This window comes from Geotrypetes seraphini, chromosome 7 (assembly GCF_902459505.1).
Source record: "Geotrypetes seraphini chromosome 7, aGeoSer1.1, whole genome shotgun sequence".
Taxonomy (NCBI): domain Eukaryota; kingdom Metazoa; phylum Chordata; class Amphibia; order Gymnophiona; family Dermophiidae; genus Geotrypetes; species Geotrypetes seraphini.
Genome location: NC_047090.1, coordinates 33,683,259 through 33,701,760, shown reverse-complemented (window position 1 = coordinate 33,701,760; position 18,502 = coordinate 33,683,259). Strand labels below are relative to the sequence as shown.

Genomic DNA, 18,502 nt, shown 5'->3' with positions numbered 1-18,502 from the left:
TAGGATCTTTATCAGTTTATTAATATGTAATGTTTAAAAGCATTACAGAAAGCCCATATTACATCAAAAACCAAAGACAGTCCAATAAATCAATGCCTCATCTGATTTTTGTGAGTCATTCAGTGGCCTCACATCTTTCAGTATGAATTCCTGCATCAGGGTTCCTTGTCTTCACAAAGTTCTTAGCTAGCCACCCTGTAGGGATGAGTAATAGCATATGGGAATCCCAATAGGGTTTTGTTTTTTTTAATCCTAAGTGGTCCCCCAGTAGAAGGTTTAACTTTGCAGTAATGATTTTTGAGCAAAACCATGCCATTCTACTAACATCAAAAGCATCCTCTGCCACTGTCAAGTCTACTTAATACCCAAATATACTTCACAAGAGATTCATTTGTCTGTTTGATATTTTAGGTAATTTTAACTCTCTGAATTGCTAGATATCATGAATTTTCTTCTGTCCTTCTGCTTTTTCCTCTGGTGCAGTGGGGTTCTTCTAATTTGGTTTGATCAAAAATGGGATACAAAGGCCATAAGTGCTATTGACAAAAGCTGCATTTTTTTTTTTTTTTTTGTAATGTTTTCATGTTACATATTCTGAATTAATAACAATTGTGGAAAGGGACATATTTCTAAAAACCCAAATTGTTTTGGGCTCTCTTCTATTGTGATTGTCCCTTATCCAAGTTTATTAAATTTTGATATACCGCCTTAAAAATTGTCAAAGCGGTGTACATTAAAAATATAAAATTAGGAACATACTATTAATACTTTGGGTAGATAGATGACAGACCGAGACATAAGGGAGGAATGGTAGAACTACAATCACTTATAAGAAAGAAGGAGAATAGGATGGAACAAAAGGGGAGGGAAGCTATGCTCTTCCTTAGTTATTATTTTTGGCAGTAGTCAATGAGCTTGGACGAGAAGTCATAAGTTATATGCGTCCTTGAAAAGTTTAATCTCCTGTAAAACCAAGTTTGGATTTTCAGTTTATGGCAATCCCTTACTTTTACCACATGATGGCACTTGAAGCTGTATCATTTCAAAGCAGATGTGTTTCTTTCAGTGTGCATAGTATAGCTTTGGTTGCCTATGGTTTGGGGTTTTTTTTTTTTTTAATATATTGGAAGGGTAATGCATGCTTTTTTTTTCTGCAGGTAACAGGTGTGGTAGGTCGAGCAGAACTTCTATCATCCATTTTTTTCCTAGCTGCATTTTTATCATACACCAGGTCTAAAGGACCAGATAACACCATAGGTAAATATTTTGCTGTTTATGCTTCTTTGGTACTTCCCATTAGCCAGTTTGCTGCATGTCGCTCTACAGCATGGGTCCGTGATAGAAAAACATGCCAGAATAGCACCCTTAAAGAGCAAATACCCTTCAGTAGAGGAGCCTGCAACACTTATTTAATAAGCTAAAACAAAAAAAAACAGTGGTAACCTTTTTATTAGACTTAATATATTTATTTATTAGCTTCTGGAGCTAATATAATCTGAAGGTGTTTCTTAATAGTAGAAATGACAAAATAATTCTGCAGTGTCATTTTATCCAAGCTGTAGTTTTCACTGCTGAGCTAAATATTATACATATGCTTTAAAAATATTCAGCCACTAGGGGGAAGATTCTCAAAACTTAAACGTGCCTGTAACGTGCTTGCTAAACCAGTTCCACTTGGTTTAGCATGCATGTATTTTAACAGCGAATTATCAAAACTGCTTACCGTGGTCTTTTCCAAGTTTCTTAGCAGGCTCCGATTCTGCCATGCAAATGTACAACGAGGTCATTAATATTAAAATGAGCATGCCAAGGAGTTGTCTATCATTGCTGAGTGATTCTTTAACCTCATTTTGCCACATTTGCAGCCAAATTTGCTGACATGTCTGAGCTATATATATATATATATATATATATATATATATATATATATATGTGTGTGTATATATACTGCTTATTAAGGTTATCTAAGCGGTTTTACAATCAGGTACTCAAGCATTTTCCTTATCTGTCCCAGTGGGCTCACAATCTATCTAACGTACCTGAGGCAATGGAGGACTAAATGACTTGCCCAGGGTCACAAGGAGCAGCGCGGGATTTGAACCTACAACCCCAGGGTGCTGAGGCTGTAGCTCCAACCACTGCACCACACACTCCTCAGCCTTACTTTCTAATCAGTGCCTGAGCACTGATTTGGCTCAGGCAGTGACAGGAAAGTAAGATTTGACAGCTCAGACCCTCCCACGCAAATTAAAAAAACAAAACAAACCCAAATCAAAGATCGGCAGGAGAGATGCTCGCTCTCTCCTGCCGCATCACACAATCTACTGACATCTCTACTCAGCCACCCCGCAGCAGAAGAGATGCCCACTCCCTCCCACCGCGCAATCCCCCAACACTACTACATACCCACCCCAACCCCGCAGCAGGAGAGATGTGTACTCCCTCCTGCCATCGCCTAAAAACCCCTCCCCCCTTACCTTACTGATGAAGTCAGGCCAGAAGGACACTTACCCCGTTCTGGCTGGCAGGCCCGCCTCTTACAAAATGGCAGGCCTTCCCCTGCCCGGTGCATCCTGGGATGCACCAGGGAAGGGCCTAACACTCTGATTGGCACAGGCACTTAAAGGCCCTTCCTAGGAGGGACCTTAAGCACCAGGGCCAATCAGAGCCTTAGGCCCCTCCCCCTTTTGTAAGAGGTGGGCCTGCCAGCTGGAGCGGATAGACGTCCCTCTGGCTGGACTTCTTTAATAAGGTAAGGAAGGGTGGGGGTGTCGTCAGGGGTGGGGTATTCGATGGCAGGAAGAAATGGGCATCCCTCCTGCTGCCGGGGGTAGTAGTGTCAGGGGACCTTGCGATGCAGCAGGAGGGAGTGGGCATCTCTCCTACCAATCTTCTATTTGTTTTCTGCATATGTGCAGATCACTACCACTAGTGACTCATCTCATGTAAATTTATCGAGCCTACATGAACATCCACGAACCTCATTTGCATGCAGGGTCTTTTGAGAATGGTTCGCCTTTTTGAATTCATTATAATAGTGACCTTGGTAGCAGCTCGTCAGATTTTACTGTTAAGTTTTGAAAATCTTCTCCTCAGTTCTTAATTGACCATTGTGTTCTTACTACATGCTTTCTATAGTACTCAGCTGGACGGGATATTCTGATGAGAATGTCTATGTATTATATCACCCCTATTCCTTCTCTCCTCTAGAGAATACATATTATCCCAGGACAGGCAGGCAGGTATTCTCACATATGGGTGACAACATCTGACGGAGTCCCGATGCGGACGCCTCACAAGCAGACTTGCTTGAAGAAATTAGAAGTTTCGAGTCGCCCGCACCGCACATGCGCAAGTGTCTTCCCGTCCAGTGCACAGGGCACGTCTCCTCATTCTTAGTTTTCCGCGGAGCCGAGAAGTCTGTCTTTTTGGCTCTCTCCAGTTACTTCGTCGTTCGTGCCTTCTCTCATCGCGGTTTGTGTTTTATTTTTCTCACGAATCGCTGTATTGTTATTTTTCTTTCTTTTAAAAAAAAAAATTTTGCTTCCGTCCGTTCGTCCAGTACAGGCCGCTCGGCTGCAGCCCGCGCGCTTCGACTTTGCATCGGCTATATTTTTGTCTATGCCCCGGCCTGTTACCGGTTTCAAACGGTGTAGCAAGTGCAAGCACACGATATCTCTCACGGACGCTGCCTCAAGTGCCTTGGGCCGAAGCATCATCCTACCTCATTTCTGCCTTGCCAAACACTTAAGCCTCGTGCTTTTAAGTGTCGTTGCATCCTGGTGGATAGCCTCTTCGAGATGGAGTCTACTAATCCCTCAACATCGAAGGTGTCTTCGGCCTCGACCCCCGTCGAAGCCTCTGCCTCTACTGCTTCCACCTCGAGCCTCATCAGACATTCATCGTTTGGAGCGGCTCTTGCTTCGACGTCCTCTGCTGCGATAACTTCTCCTGTCTCCTCAGGTCAGATAGCTCAGCACTCGGTTCCGCCAGTGGTGATTAAAGTGTCGAAGCCTCCCAAGTCAAAACACTCTCGCACCACTGTGCAGGACCCTTCAGCCAAGGCAGGTGGGCTGGTTTCAGACGCGGTACCCTCCTTGCTGGCTTCTTTGGAGGAGCAGATTATTAAGGTCCTCACTAACATGGGACCCACGCTGCTCACTCTTCTCCAGCCTGGGCATGCAGAAGTCTCCCGCGAGGTCGAGCTGCCTTTGCCCCGGTCTGATCCTCCACACTCGATGCAGGGAGCGGAGTCTCTGCGAGTGTCTGGTCTGGCTTCCAAGCACGAAATGCATGGAGTAGATTCTTTGCGAGTGCATCGACAGGATACCTACACTCTACAAAGGGTGTCCAGTCTTCGAAAGTGCTTCGAGGCTCCTCCTCCACGCCTATAGATCTTCTGCTTCCGAGGCGACCTCTGCTCGGTCCTCGAGATCCAGTTCGAGACAAAGTTCTTGACACCACTCGAGGCCTGCTTAGAGGCATTCTTCCAGACATCATTCCTCGAAGCCTCGATCCCCTCCGGCCTCGACAAGACCACCAACTCCTCGTTCCAGGTCTCCGATGCAGGCCCTCAAGGATATTCTGATTTCCAATGCCTCATCCAAGTCTCCAGGTTCCTTCGCAACATGGTTTCCTGCCAAGGCTTCTTCTTCTTCGACTCCAGCTGCCTCGACATCCTCGAGTCCTTCTCGAGGCCATGCAACTGCAGATCAGTTATCTTTCTCCTCTTTTTTGAGTCAGATGGCTGTGGACTTGAGCGTTCCATTGGACACTGGCTTTAAATATTCTAAAGAATACCTCGAGGTCATGCATCTTCCTCAACCTCTGGCCGAATCTCTTAAGCTTCCACTACAAAAGCTTCTTGATCAAACTTTTACTAGATGCATGGAGACTCCTTTTTTCATTCCAGCAATTCCAGGAAAGTTGGACGCCAGATATAAAACGGTGCATCATAAAGGCTTTGACAACTCCCAGTTGTCTCATCAGTCCCTGCTTGTAGAATCCTCTTTAAAGAGATCCCATCCTTCCAGGGTTTATACTACAGTTCCTCCTGGTAGGGAAGGAAAAACCATGGATAAATTTGGACGTCGCATTTACCAGAATGCTATGATGTCTTCTAGGGTCCTTAATTATATTTTTTATTTTATCACTTATTTTGAATTTCTTTTGTCTCTTTTGCCAAAATTTTTGAATTACTTGGATGATAACATGCATTTTGAGTTCAAGAAGTCATTGCTTCTTTCTCTCAGTTACGTCTCCATCTTCTGCAATCATCTTATGATGCCTTTGAGCTCTCTGCCCGAGCAGCAGCTTGCTCTGTGGCCATGCGTCGTCTAGCCTGGCTTCGCACCATTGACATGGACTCTAATCTTCAGAACCGCCTGGCGAACATTCCTTGTGAGGGCAATGACCTTTTCGATGAATCCATCGAGGCAGCCACCAAGAAATTGTCTGACCATGCTAAATCCTTTGCCTCCATAGTCAAACCTAAACCTAAGCCAGCTCCTTCTAGGCCTACACGCCCTCCTGTTATCTACCAGAGGTGTTTTCCTCCAAAGCCGGCGCCTTACACTCGCCCTCCTTTGAAGAAACAGCCACCTCAGAAGCAACAGAAACCTCAACCTTCTGCTGCACCTAAGGCTTCTCATCCTTTTTGACTGTTTACAACAGAGCATAACCTCCATTGTTCTGTCTCTGACTCCCTTTCCACCTATAGGAGGTCATCTCCATCATTTTTACAACAGATGGACGATCATTACATCCGACTCTGGGTACTTACCATCATAAGGAAAGGATACTCTCTTCATTTCACTCAGGTTCCACCAGAGCTTCCTCCAAGAGAGTATCCTTCCAATCCATCCCAGACCGCCCTTCTTCTTCAGGAAACTCAAGCTCTGCTTTGTCTCCATGCCATCGAACCAGTTCCCTTGGAACAGCAGAACAGGGGTTTTTACTCCCGTTACTTCCTTGTTCCGAAGAAGACGGGCGATCTGCGACCCATTTTGGATCTCAGGGCTCTCAACAAATTGTTGGTCAAAGAAAAGTTTTGAATGTTGTCCCTGGCATCTCTCTATCCCCTTCTCGAGCAGAACGACTGGTTATGCTCTCTGGATCTCAAGGAGGCCTATACTCATATCCCCATTCATCCGGCCTCCCGTCAATACCTAAGATTTCGGGTGGTGAATCTGCATTTTCAATACAGAGTTCTACCCTTTGGCCTGGCCTCGTCTCCCAGAATGCTCACCAAGTGCCTGGTTGTGGTAACAGCAGCTCTAAGGAACCATGGTCTTCAGGTATTTCCCTACCTCGACGATTGGCTCATCAAAGATTCCACATCTCAAGGGGTTATTGTAGCAACCCAACGGACTGCTTGGTTCCTACAAAGTTTGGGATTCAAAATCAATTTTCCCAAATCCCATCTTCAGCCCTCACAGAATCTACACTTCATCGGAGCTGTTCTCGATACTATCCATCTCAGAGCGTACCTTCCACAGTAACGCCTGGAAGCTCTTCTTCATCTCTGTCATACAGTGTCTTCCCACTCTTCCATCCCAGCGAGACACATGATGGTACTTTTGGGTCACATGGCCTCCACAGTACACATGACTCCTTTTGTCAGACTTCACCTCAGAATTCCTCAGTGGACCCTGGCATCTCAATGGACGCAGGCTTGCGATCCTCTTTCCCGACACATCACAGTCACTCCTTCTTTCAAGAAGTCTCTCCGTTGGTGGATGCTCTTTTCCAATCTTTCCAGAGGTTTGTTTTTTCAACCGCCCCCTCATCAGAAGGTCCTCACGACAGACTCGTCGACCTACGCTTGGGGCGCTCATCTCGATGGTCTCCGTACTCAAGGCCTCTGGACCAGTACGGATCGTCAGTGTCATATCAATCAGTTGGAACTCAGAGCGATCCTCAAAGCTCTCCATGCTTTTCAACATCTCCTTCACGACACGGTAGTACTCGTCCGCACGGACAAACAAGTCGCCATGTATTATGTCAACAAACAGGGAGGGATGGATCTGCCTCCCTCTGTCAAGAAGCTCTGGAGGTTTGGGACTGGGCTATCCATCACAACACCTTCCTCAAATCTGTCTACATTCAAGGGGCTCAGAATTGCTTGGCGGACAACTTGAGTCAACTCCTCCAACCTCACGAATGGACTCTCCATTCCTCGTCTCATCATTACATTTTCTCACAGTGGGGAACACCTCAGATAGACCTCTTTGCAGCTCCCCACAACTTCAAACTGCCTCAATTCTGCTCCAGGATATACTCTCCTCACCGCCTCGAGGCAGATGCTTTTCTTCTGGAATGGACAAATCTATTCCTCTACGCATTTCCTCCATTCCCTCTCATTCTCAAGACTCTAGTCAAATTGAAGAATGATTATGCCACCATGATTCTAATTGCTCCTCGGTGGCCGAGACAACCATGGTACTCCCTTCTACTTCAACTCGGCAGCAGGGAACCATACCTTCTACCAGTTTTTCCTTCTCTGCTTCATCCCAACCTGCAGTCTCTACACCTGACAGCCTGGTACCTTTCAACATAACGCCTCTTCAGTTTTCTCAATCTGTCAGATGTTTTAGAAGCTTCTAGAAAGCTTACAACTAGACAATGCTATCCCCAAAAATGGACTAGATTTTCTACATGGTGTTTCTCTCATTATAAGGAGCCTCAACATTCCTCCTTATCATTTGTTTTAGATTATCTTTTGCACCTATCCAACTCTGGACTCAAGTCTACATCCATTCAAGTCCATCTCAGTGCAATTGCAGCTTTTCATCTGCCTATTGAAGGGAAACCCCTCTCTGCTCATCAGGTGGTTTCCAGATTCATGAAAGGACTTTTCAATGTCAAACGTCCTCTCAAACCGCCTCCTGTGGTTTGGGACCTCAATGTTGTCCTTTCTCAACTCATGAAGCCTCCATTTGAACCAATTGATAAGGCTCATCTGAAGTATCTAACTTGGAAAGTGGTGTTTTCTCATTGCCCTCACTTCTGCTCGACGAGTCAGTGAGCTACAAGCTTTGGTTACTGATCCACCATTCACTGTGTTCCATCATGACAAGGTGGCTCTTCGTACTCATCCGAAATTCCTACCTAAAGTGGTCTCAGAATTTCATCTCAACCAATCTATCGTACTTCCAGTGTTTTTTCCAAAGCCTCATTCTCACCCTGGAGAATCAGCTCTTCATACTCTGGACTGTAAACGTGCTTTGGCCTTCTACTTGGAACACACCAAACCACACAGAACTGCTCCTCAACTTTTTGTCTCTTTCAATCCAAATAAGTTGGGACATCCAATTTCTAAACGCACCATCTCCAATTGGATGGCGGCTTGTATCTCTTTCTGCTATGCCCAAGCAGGATTACCACTTCACAGTAAAGTCACAGCCCATAAAGTCAGGGCAATGGCAACTTCTGTAGCTTTCCTCAGATCTACGCTTATTGAGAAGATTTGCAAGGCTGCTACTTGGTCCTCGGTTCATACCTTCACTTCTCACTATTGTCTGGATACTTTCTCCAGACGGGATGGACAGTTTGGCCAAACAGTAATACCAACTTTATTCTCCTAAGTTGCCAACACTCCCACCATCCCATTCTTGTTAGCTTGGAGGTCACCCATATGTGAGAATACCTGCCTGCTTGTCCTGGGATAAAGCACAGTTACTTATCATAACAGATGTTATCCAGGGACAGCAGGCAGCTATTCTCACAACCCACCCACCTCCCCTAGTTGGCTTCTCTGCTAGCTATCTGAACTGAGGAGACGCGCCCTGGGCGGGAAGGCACTCGTGCATGCGCGGTGCGGGCGACTCGAAACTTCTAGTTTCTTCAAGCAAGTCTGCTTGTCAGGTGTCCGCATCGGGGCTCCGTCGGATGACATCACCCATATGTGAGAATAGCTGCCTGCTGTCCCTGGATAACATAAGTTACTGTAAGTAACTGTGCTTTCAGGTCTTCCATTCTCTTCTCATACGTTTTTTGGCTCATACCCCCTACCATTTTTGTCTCCTTCCTCTGGACCTTAGTCAGATAGGGCCTCCAAAACTGAACACAATACTCCGAGTGGGGCCTTACCAACAATTTGTGCAAGGGAATCAACACCTCCTTTCTTCTGCTGGTTATGCCTCTCTATACAGCCAAACATCCTACTGGCTACAGCCACCGCCTTGTCACACTGTTTGTCGCCTTCAGATCCTCGAACTCTTATCACTCCAAGGTTCCTCTCCCTGTCTGCATATCAGCCTCCCGCCTCAAATTTCTTCTCCACAAATGCATCACTGTACTACTTTGCATTGAATTTTAGTTGTCAAACTTTCTTCCAACTTTTATAGATCCAGAGTATCTACTCTTACAAATCTTAGTATCATCCGCAAAAAGGCAAACCTTATCTTCTAGCCCTTCGGCAATGTCGCTCACAAACATAATGAACAAAATTGACCCCAACACTAATCCTTGAGGCACTCCGCTGCTCACCTTTCTTTCCTCTGAGTGAATTCTATTAACCACCACCCTCTGACGTCTATCCATCAGCCAGTTTCTCATCCAGTTCACCACTTTGGATTCTAACTTCAGCCCATTAGGTTTATTCAACAACCTTCTATGAGGAACCATATCAAAGGCTTTGCTGAAATTTAAATAAATTACATCTAGCACATGCCATCGATCCAGTTCTCTAGTCGCCCAGTCAAAGAAGCAGATTTGTTTGGCACAATTTAACCTTTAGTAAAACTATGTTGCCTCAGATCTTGTAATTCATTAGATTCTAGGAAATTCACTAGAATCTAATGGGTTACAACAGTGTCTCTCGAACTGTGTTCCACGGCACAGTGATGTGCCATGAGAGATTTCAGAATTTTACTCTATTTTTAAATATTCTCTTCATAAGTATACACTAGAATAGATGACATGTACGTTGCATATGCAGCAGTCTGTCAATGTTATGAACATCTGTATGCGTAAGGATACAGCCGCCCAAACAAGCATAATTTTTTTACATGATTGGTCCTTGAAAACTAATGGCAAGTAATTTTTGTTTTATTTTTTATGCAGTAGTTATCCTAACTTGAGCAGCAAAGAAATTAAGGCTTTGTTACCATTTGGATCTTATCTTAGCGAACTTGAAAAAAAAAGAGAATGACTGCAGATGGTGGCTAATAAAATGTGTGTTTGCTTGTCGACTATCGAGTCATATGAAGCACATCCGTCGCATTGCTAAGCAATTCTATTCTATCTACTTTAGTTTTCACCGTTGTTATAATTACCCATACATAGCTTAAAGAACTTTAAAAACACTCAGATTTAATTTTTGTTGTTTTTGCAATTTTACAATTTCAATTATAATGTGCCATGAAAAACATTTGCTCTGTTTAGTGTGCCAACGCCAAAAAAGTTTAAGAGACGCTGGGTTACAAGATCCAAGGCTAGGAAAAATTTACTTTTGGTCCTCAGAAGTGGAACTAAGACATAATTTGAATCTAACTTGTAATAACTATTTAAGAACAATTACTTATTTCCTAGATTCACAAGATGTGTATTGCTTATAAAAGATGTTTTTCATGTATTTATTTTGCAGTTTGGACTCCAATTGCAGTAGCAGTCTTTCTAGTTGCTGTTGCAACTTTGTGTAAAGAACAAGGCATAACTGTGGTGGGAATATGTTGCATCTATGAAGTGTTTATTGCCCAAGGGGTAAGCATCAGTTCCAAAGTACCTATGTAAGCTATTTCTCTAATTAATAAAGGTAAATGCATTGTCTTTCCCAATGCTAATGTGCTGTTTTACAGTTGTAGGTTTTCTGCATACATGCACACGTAGAAAATGTTCTCGGTAGTGAGCTGCAATACTGCAACCAATCAAGATTCTATGATACTTTGTAAAATGCTAATATGTTGAGTTTAAACTGGTTTAAAACCATAGCAGAACTGTATGTGTTCAATGATTATATAAACCAAATCACAAAGGTCTAGCTAAATAATTTACGATAATACTTTTTTGTGCAGAGGTAAATCAAAGCAGCATCCGATCTAATGCCAGATAAGACCAGAACAGGAAACTATTTTCCTATGGCTCAACTTTTGAATCATTTGTTATCTGAAGGTCTACGATCCCAACACTTTCCTGCTTCCTTTCAGTAGTCCCAGCAGATGATTGGCATATGCAAAGAATGCTTTTGAAGCAATTATGCACCATGCAGAATCTGCATAAGAGCATGACAGACTAAAGATCCATCAAGCCCAATAGCCTATTTCCAGCCATGGATAATCCAGGTCACAAGTACCTGGCAAGAACCCAAAAGAGTAAAGCAGATTTTATACTGCTTATCCTAGACAGATGCAGTTGGTTTTCCAACCTCTGTCTTAAAGCTGGCTTATGGACTTTGCTTTTAGGAAATTAGCCAAGCCTTTTTTAAACCCTGCTAAGCTAACTGCTTTTACCACATTATCTGGCAACATAGGATTCTTTCCTTTGCAGAATTTTAGACTATCTAGCAGAATTTGTCATGAACAGCTCACATGGGCCAGTGTGGTGGAGGGAGTGATGGGGTGCATCAGAAAGAGAATGCAGTGGGTTGAATTACTGTTTCTGGTGGAGTTCGGTGTGTCATGTATATGAAATGGAAAAAACATTGGCGATTAAGAAAGGATATTATAAGAAATTTAAAGATGTATGGGGACCATTAATTGATTACTATAATAAATAATTGAATTTATCCCCATTTAGTATGTATAGGGTGGGAGGGTGGATGGGTGGGTTTTATGACATTAGGATGAGTAGTTACAAAAATATTTGGAAAGGGAGGAAGGGGAGGTAATTTATGGTATAAGATGATTGTAAAGTTTCAAGTGAAGAATGTATAGTATGACTTGATTTATTGTACACTTGTTTGTATAATGTAAAAAGGAATAAAGATATTAAAAAAAAAAGAAAGAGAATGCAGTGAGGTCTGATTTGCTGTCATTTTATTTTAATGAAAATAAACCCATGTTAGTGATCTTATATTTTGACTTTCTCCTAGTATACTTTGCCTGTGTTATGGGACACTATTGTGCAGATTCTTCGAGGAAAAGGAAGTATTCCTTATTCAGTCCTTCAAAGCTTATTGAAACTCATTGTTTTGATGTTCAGTACTTTGCTCCTTGTTGTTGTTAGAGTCCAGGTCATTCAGTCCCAGCTTCCAGTGTTTACCAGGTAATGAAAGGTTTGGTTTTATCTGAAGCATATTATGGATAATTGTTTTCTTATTTTAGTGGTCTAAATGGTGCATATCACAATGGAGAATCTAATCAAAGTCTTGTTTTACTTCACTACATCTAGAAATTCCTAATTCTGCCTTTGTTGGATATTAGAACTGTATCATAGGTGTTTAAAAAAATCAGATCTGACTGCCTCTTGTGTTTCTTTTGACACAGCCATTTTTTGATTAAATGAATGGCCTGTGCAGCTGTCAAAAAATATTCAAATAATTTTAAAAATTAAGAATTTGTTTATTTTTATTCAGAAAATCGTACAAGTGGGGATGGAACTGAACACATCAACCAGGATTAAATTAAATGAGTAAATATGTATTGAAATATTAATATAATAGTCTCTATCATATATTCACTGGTTGATGTGTACAGTTCCATCCCCACTTATACGATTTTCTTTTGTCTTCTCATGGGGTTTATTTCCTTTATTTTTTTCAGAAACATTACACATACACCATCGTATGCTGAAATTTAATTTTTTTTCTGGAGTGGGAATACAAATGATCCTTTGAGGAAAAAAAACAGTTCAGAAAAATTATATCCAAATTGATGTCATGAGTTTGTAATAAATTTTTGCAAACTGCTAAGATTTTATAGTATCTGCTCGAGTTCTTTCCCCAAAGGCTAATTATTGTACTTTCCAGATTACAAAATAAGGCAGTGCATCAGGAATAAAATATTCTGTCTACCCTATACTTTAAAATCTTCTTTTCTTTTAAATATGTTCTTGACTTGTACTATTAGGGAAGGGACAAACTGTCCTCAGGCTTCTGAACTTAAATAAATTTGCTGCTGCTACCAGAGCCAGGCACCTAGTAATGGTCTTTACTTTACAGTCAGCCTTTTCTATGCTGTAAACATTGAGAGGACACAAATAGAAACAACTAAATGACAGCTGACAACAATAGTCATACTCAAGTGAAGGAAAATGACGTTATATTTTGATACAAAGATGACATAATTCCGAAGCTCAAGGCAGGATGCACAAAGCTCTGGCAACCTGGTAAAAATATACCGGGTTGGGAGTGATTTGATTTTCCGGGGTATGCTCAGCACAAATAATATGCAAATCATATGTATACTATTTGTGTTGAGTAGCCTGGTAAAAGGTGGAGGAACTGTGTTTTGCGCCTGCGCACAAGAGCTAAGCAGTAGGCCAAGTACAGTTCCCGAGTGCTGGAGCTCATGAGCACTTCATTTTGGTGTTTTTGTTTTGCACACAATATGGATGCAGCTGGTGTGTGTGTCCTGCACCTGACAATTTCATTCTGACCATAGTTGCAGGACATACACTCGCATAACACACGTATAAATAGCTACCAGCAACTCCAGACCTGCTGGAAGAATTTGCCTGGTAAGAGGTGGACATTCCCTTTTGTGCATTACAAGGAGTGCTCATTTTAATACTAATGAGCTTCTTGTAATGCATTTGCATAGGGTTCTTGGTGGCTGCTACCACGATTGGTAGAAGCTCCTGAGAACCAAAGGCTGAGTTGCCTTGCAAGTAAAACTGGCTACAACCAGTCATGGCAAGCTTTTGAGTATCTTACTCCTGGCAAACTCCATCCACACAATTCTTTGCAAATCTTCCATCCTGTCCCCATCACCTCCTACTACTCCACACGGGTCTGGCCTCTCTCCCTCCAACCGACTCACCCCCGTGAGATCAGACATACCTGCAGTCCTTCCAAGGAAGCAGCAGTGGTGGCAGCCAGTGGGCAGAGGCAGCACTGTGAACAGGCCGCTTGTGGCCAGCACTGCCAAGGCCTTCCCTCTGCCACATCACTTCCTATAGATGGATAACATGGCAGAAGAAAGGCCCTAGCAGCCCGTTCACAGCACTGCCTCTGCCTGCCAGCTGCCGCCACTGCTATTGCTCTGGGAGACCAGCACAGAATTTTCAAACTTTTTGTGCAGAATTCCACTAGGAATAGTATCTCCTCCTCAGTGAAGTTTTTGAATGTTAACACTGCTGTCCAGAAGAAATGTTTTTAGCTACAACTACGTTTCAAATTGATTTTTAATTAGCTTGTTTATTATTGCATGTTTGTTTAAAATCATTTTGTCTAGACTTTCCATAAAGCACTTAGCAGTTGATCTAAACTCAGTAGTTAAATTTTCGTGTCATGTGTTTGAAATGAACGGCTTTAATTTTTTTGTGATTTAGGTTTGACAATCCAGCTGCAGTAAGCCCTACTCCTACAAGGCAGCTAACCTTTAACTACCTCCTTCCCATCAATGCATGGCTTCTCTTGAATCCTTCAGAGCTTTGCTGTGATTGGACAATGGGAACAATTCCACTGGTGGAATCTTTACTGGATATTAGAAATCTTGCTACCCTTGCATTCTTCTGCTTTTTGGGATCTTTAATTGTTTTCAGCGTCAGATATCCTGGGGATTCCTCAAAGACCGTGTTAATGGTAAGAACGATGAGTTTTCTCTGTCTGATTTTCATTTCATGGTGTTACTGCCAAGAATGTAAAAATTAAATTCTAGCTTCTCTTCCTCAGGAAGTTTCCTTTATAGACCATCCACTACTTTGGGCACCACACTGATTCTTTTGTTTAGACCGGGGAACCACTGAAATGAAGCATTTCTTGTGGTAACATGTCAGATATCCACGTATATTAGTGGTCTCAAACTCAAACCCTTTGCAGAGCCACATTTTGGATTTGTAGGTACTTGGAGGGCCTCAGAAAAAATAGTTAATGTCTTATTAAAGAAATTACAATTTTGCATGAGATAAAACTCTATAGTTTATAAATCTTTCCTTTCGACTAAGTCTTAATATTGTAATTTATAGCTAAAGAGACATATGATCAAGAAACTGTTTTATTTTACTTTTGTGATTATGATAAACATACCGAGGGCCTCAAAATAGTACCTGGTGGGCCGCGAGTTTGAAACCACTGACGTATATGGTGCTCAGCAGCCAAGAATATAGGCAAAGTACAGATCAGTTTGGTATAAACTCCAAAATCACTTTAGGAGTTTGGGAGGGGGTAATTATTAAATTTGATTCTAGTTTCCAACTTTAAATCATGTACAGCTTCAAAAAGAATTTGGTATTGTTATAACATATGGTCTGAATTAAAGGTTTAAAGGAAAACTACTAGAAAAAATACACTTAAGATTTATAGCTGTTGATTGAAAAAGGGGGGAGGGGGCTACAATTAGTTAAGACCCAGGTTGAATGTGTGTGTTCATTTGTGGACATTAGGTTCTCAAATGTAGGAGTCTTATGTAGCTATAACAATTTCATGACCAAAAGGATAGCTAAGGATAAGGGTGAACCTAAGGCTGCTGTGATGGTGAAGTTCCTGTGGGCAATCAGCTAGCACTTCTCCCTCTCTCCAGCCCTCTTCCCTGCTGGCGCTCCCCATTGGCATTTTGGGGCCCATCTGAAGGGCCTTTGCACACATGCGGGCGTCGACATGATGATGTCATGCGTGTTCATGTCATCCCAGCGACGCCCACGTACTTCCAGGTGCCTCGAGCTGCGGCCACAATTTGTACGGTTTGTATCTGTTTTCTGGAAGATTTTGATGGCAGAATGCATGTGTAATCTGAAATCTGCATACTATGTTTTTTGACTGTACTTTCATTTCATGCCCAATTTCCAGTAATCCTAGTTAAATTGTAGTAAGTAAGCACACTTTATTTTTGTGATCAGTAATGGTTTCATTTTTCTGTTTCTTTTGAGGCACTCTGTCTTATAGTATTGCCATTTATTCCTGCATCAAACCTTTTCTTCCCCGTTGGATTTGTAGTGGCAGAACGGGTGTTGTATGTCCCCAGCATGGGATTCTGCATTCTCATTGCACATGGTTGGAGCAAACTATCGAGCAAAAGGTGTGTAAGGATAACAAATCTAAATGAAAAATAAAACCTCAAAATACTCAATAACACAGTGGTTCCAGTTATGCACTGGGGCAAACCTCCAAACCTGTTGTTGAACATGGTATACTGTTGTTCTTAAAAGAAGGGCAAAGGGAGACCTCTACACCAAGAAACCAAAAAACAAACAAAAAGGAGTCTGACACAATGTTTTTTTAACTAACAAAAGAGATTTATTCAGATGTTTGTTTATTGAAAGCTTCTATACCGCTGATAATGACTGGGGTGTCAATTCAGAGCGGTTTACCGTATATACTCGAATATAAATCGATCCGAGTATAAGATGAGGTACCCTTTTGTTTTTCTGTGTGTGTGTGTTTTTATTTATTTTTTTTTTTTTGGGGGGGGGGGTTAATATTCATGTGCCCTACCAAGATCTGTGCCCTTCCCTCCCCTGCCAAGCTCTTTTCCTAACGCTTTTGTATTTGATGTCTCTGAAGGAGACTTTGGCTCTAGCGTAGTACGCGTGCTGGTGTGTTGTGATATAGTCTGTCCGCTAGTTATTGTGGTTCTGGGAGATGAACGATTTTGTGTGTCAGCAAAAAGATCTTGAATTTCATCCTGCATTCAATGTGGTTCTTTCAGTAGCAGGTTGGCACTCGCCAGCCTCGATCTCCCCCCTCCCCCCCTGCAGAAATCTCGCTGCTACGTTTTGTACCATTTGAATCCGTTAAAACCTTGAGAAGCTGGTAACCGGGTTTTCTTGTTTTGAATTTTATCAAGATTTTGGGTTTGACATTGTGACTCCTGAGGCATGTGGGTTTATGCTGAAACACTGCACAGAGTTAATACATTTTGATTGAACAAATCTCTTGTTGGTTGGAAAATATTGCGTCAGACTTCTACTTTTTGTTTGTACTGCAGTTCCTTGCACTGTTCATAGATGTTTGTGTTGCCTTTTGAGATTTAAATCAAGTGTTAAAGAGTTTTCTAAAGACTTCTGCTGATTTGGGAGAGCTGTGCAGTATCTGCTACATTTTCTCTGCACATTTAACGTCTCCTTGTACTTCTTGAAGAACAGAAGCTGTTATGCTTGGTTGCCATGAAATATAATATAGTATAAGACAAGACAGTGCTTTGTGTGATTGATGAGTTGGTATCCAGGGCAAGGCTAGTCAGCTTAATGAAGATAAGATAATGTTAATTGGTTGGTGGTATAGTAGCTTAGCTTATATCTCAGCCTAAAACTGCTGATTGATTGAGCACGATGAAGAACAGAACCAAGCTTCAATTTCCTTTCTGGGGAGGCAGGATGAGATAAGTCATGCTTTTTCACTGCTGCTTATGAGTGCCAAGGACTTGACTGGGACTATTCAGCTAATGAAGAAATCCAGATGGGACTAAACAAAAAGGAAATTGCTTATTAGCTTTACAGAAAATGAAATTGAAATCTCCATGGAAAAATAAGTATTATGGTACTGGTCATTATTCTATCATCCATATGAGATAAGGTTACCTTCAGTCTTCAAATATAAAGTATTTTTCTCCGCTTGGTCTTTGGTAGCCAGTGTTTAGCAAATACTGTATATACTCAAATATAAACTGAAATTTGGGGGGGGGGGGGCAAAAATGGCCCGATATGGGGTTCATGGGTTTAAATTCAAGTCCCATCCCCACCCAACCTACCTCAATCCTCTCCTTGATCCTACCTTACAGTCCTGGTGGTCCAATGGTGAGCTAGGGCAGGAGCAATTCCTCCCTTTTCTGAATTGAGGTGTTGTGTCCCGTCTCAGCTGGCTCGGCACTGCTCCCCCACCACAAGCCTCTTACAACCCTGGTGGTCCAGCGGTGAGCCGGGGCAGGTGCAGTCTTCCTAAACTCTTGCCCATGCAGCCTCTACTAGAAATGGCTGCCTTTGCTCCACCCAAGCTGTGACCTTGGAAATGCCTATATGCAGATCCTATAAAAGCCAGGTGCATGCCTTATTTGCATGTCCTTTGTATATGCAGATTTATGATGGCCCTTTTCAACATATAAAATGGCTTTATTGTTTATTGAAAACTTCTATACTGCTACTAATGACTGGGTAGTCAATTCAGAGCGGATTATATTAGCTTCTATAATGGTGTTACAATACATGAGCTTTTTGGTTTGGAATTTTTATGATTCTCTGTTACATTTTTTTGAGACCATAATCTTTTTAAGAATTAGGTTTACTATTCCTATATAATTAACACATTTGAGTTTGTAACATACAGGTTATATAGTAGTCAGTAGTATGGGAGACCTTGTCACAAGTAGAATTTAAGTTTGACACTTTATTTTGTGTTTAGTTCACATACATATTCATAAGAGAGGTTTTTTGAAGAATCCATGATTGAAATCTGGAACCATCAGACTTA

At 42.0% G+C, this 18,502-nt stretch overlaps 1 protein-coding gene across 3 annotated transcripts in view; it reads left to right on the top strand.

Moving 5' to 3' along the window:
* TMTC3 (transmembrane O-mannosyltransferase targeting cadherins 3) overlaps window positions 1-18,502 on the top strand; it is a 95,785-nt gene that overhangs the window by 24,373 nt on the left and 52,910 nt on the right. For all 3 annotated transcript variants that reach the window (XM_033952284.1, XM_033952285.1, XM_033952286.1), the window contains exons 5-9: window positions 1,158-1,257; window positions 10,589-10,704; window positions 12,032-12,204; window positions 14,431-14,683; window positions 15,967-16,115. In XM_033952284.1, the coding sequence (XP_033808175.1) occupies window positions 1,158-1,257; window positions 10,589-10,704; window positions 12,032-12,204; window positions 14,431-14,683; window positions 15,967-16,115 (791 nt within the window). The remainder of the gene's footprint in view (window positions 1-1,157; window positions 1,258-10,588; window positions 10,705-12,031; window positions 12,205-14,430; window positions 14,684-15,966; window positions 16,116-18,502) is intronic.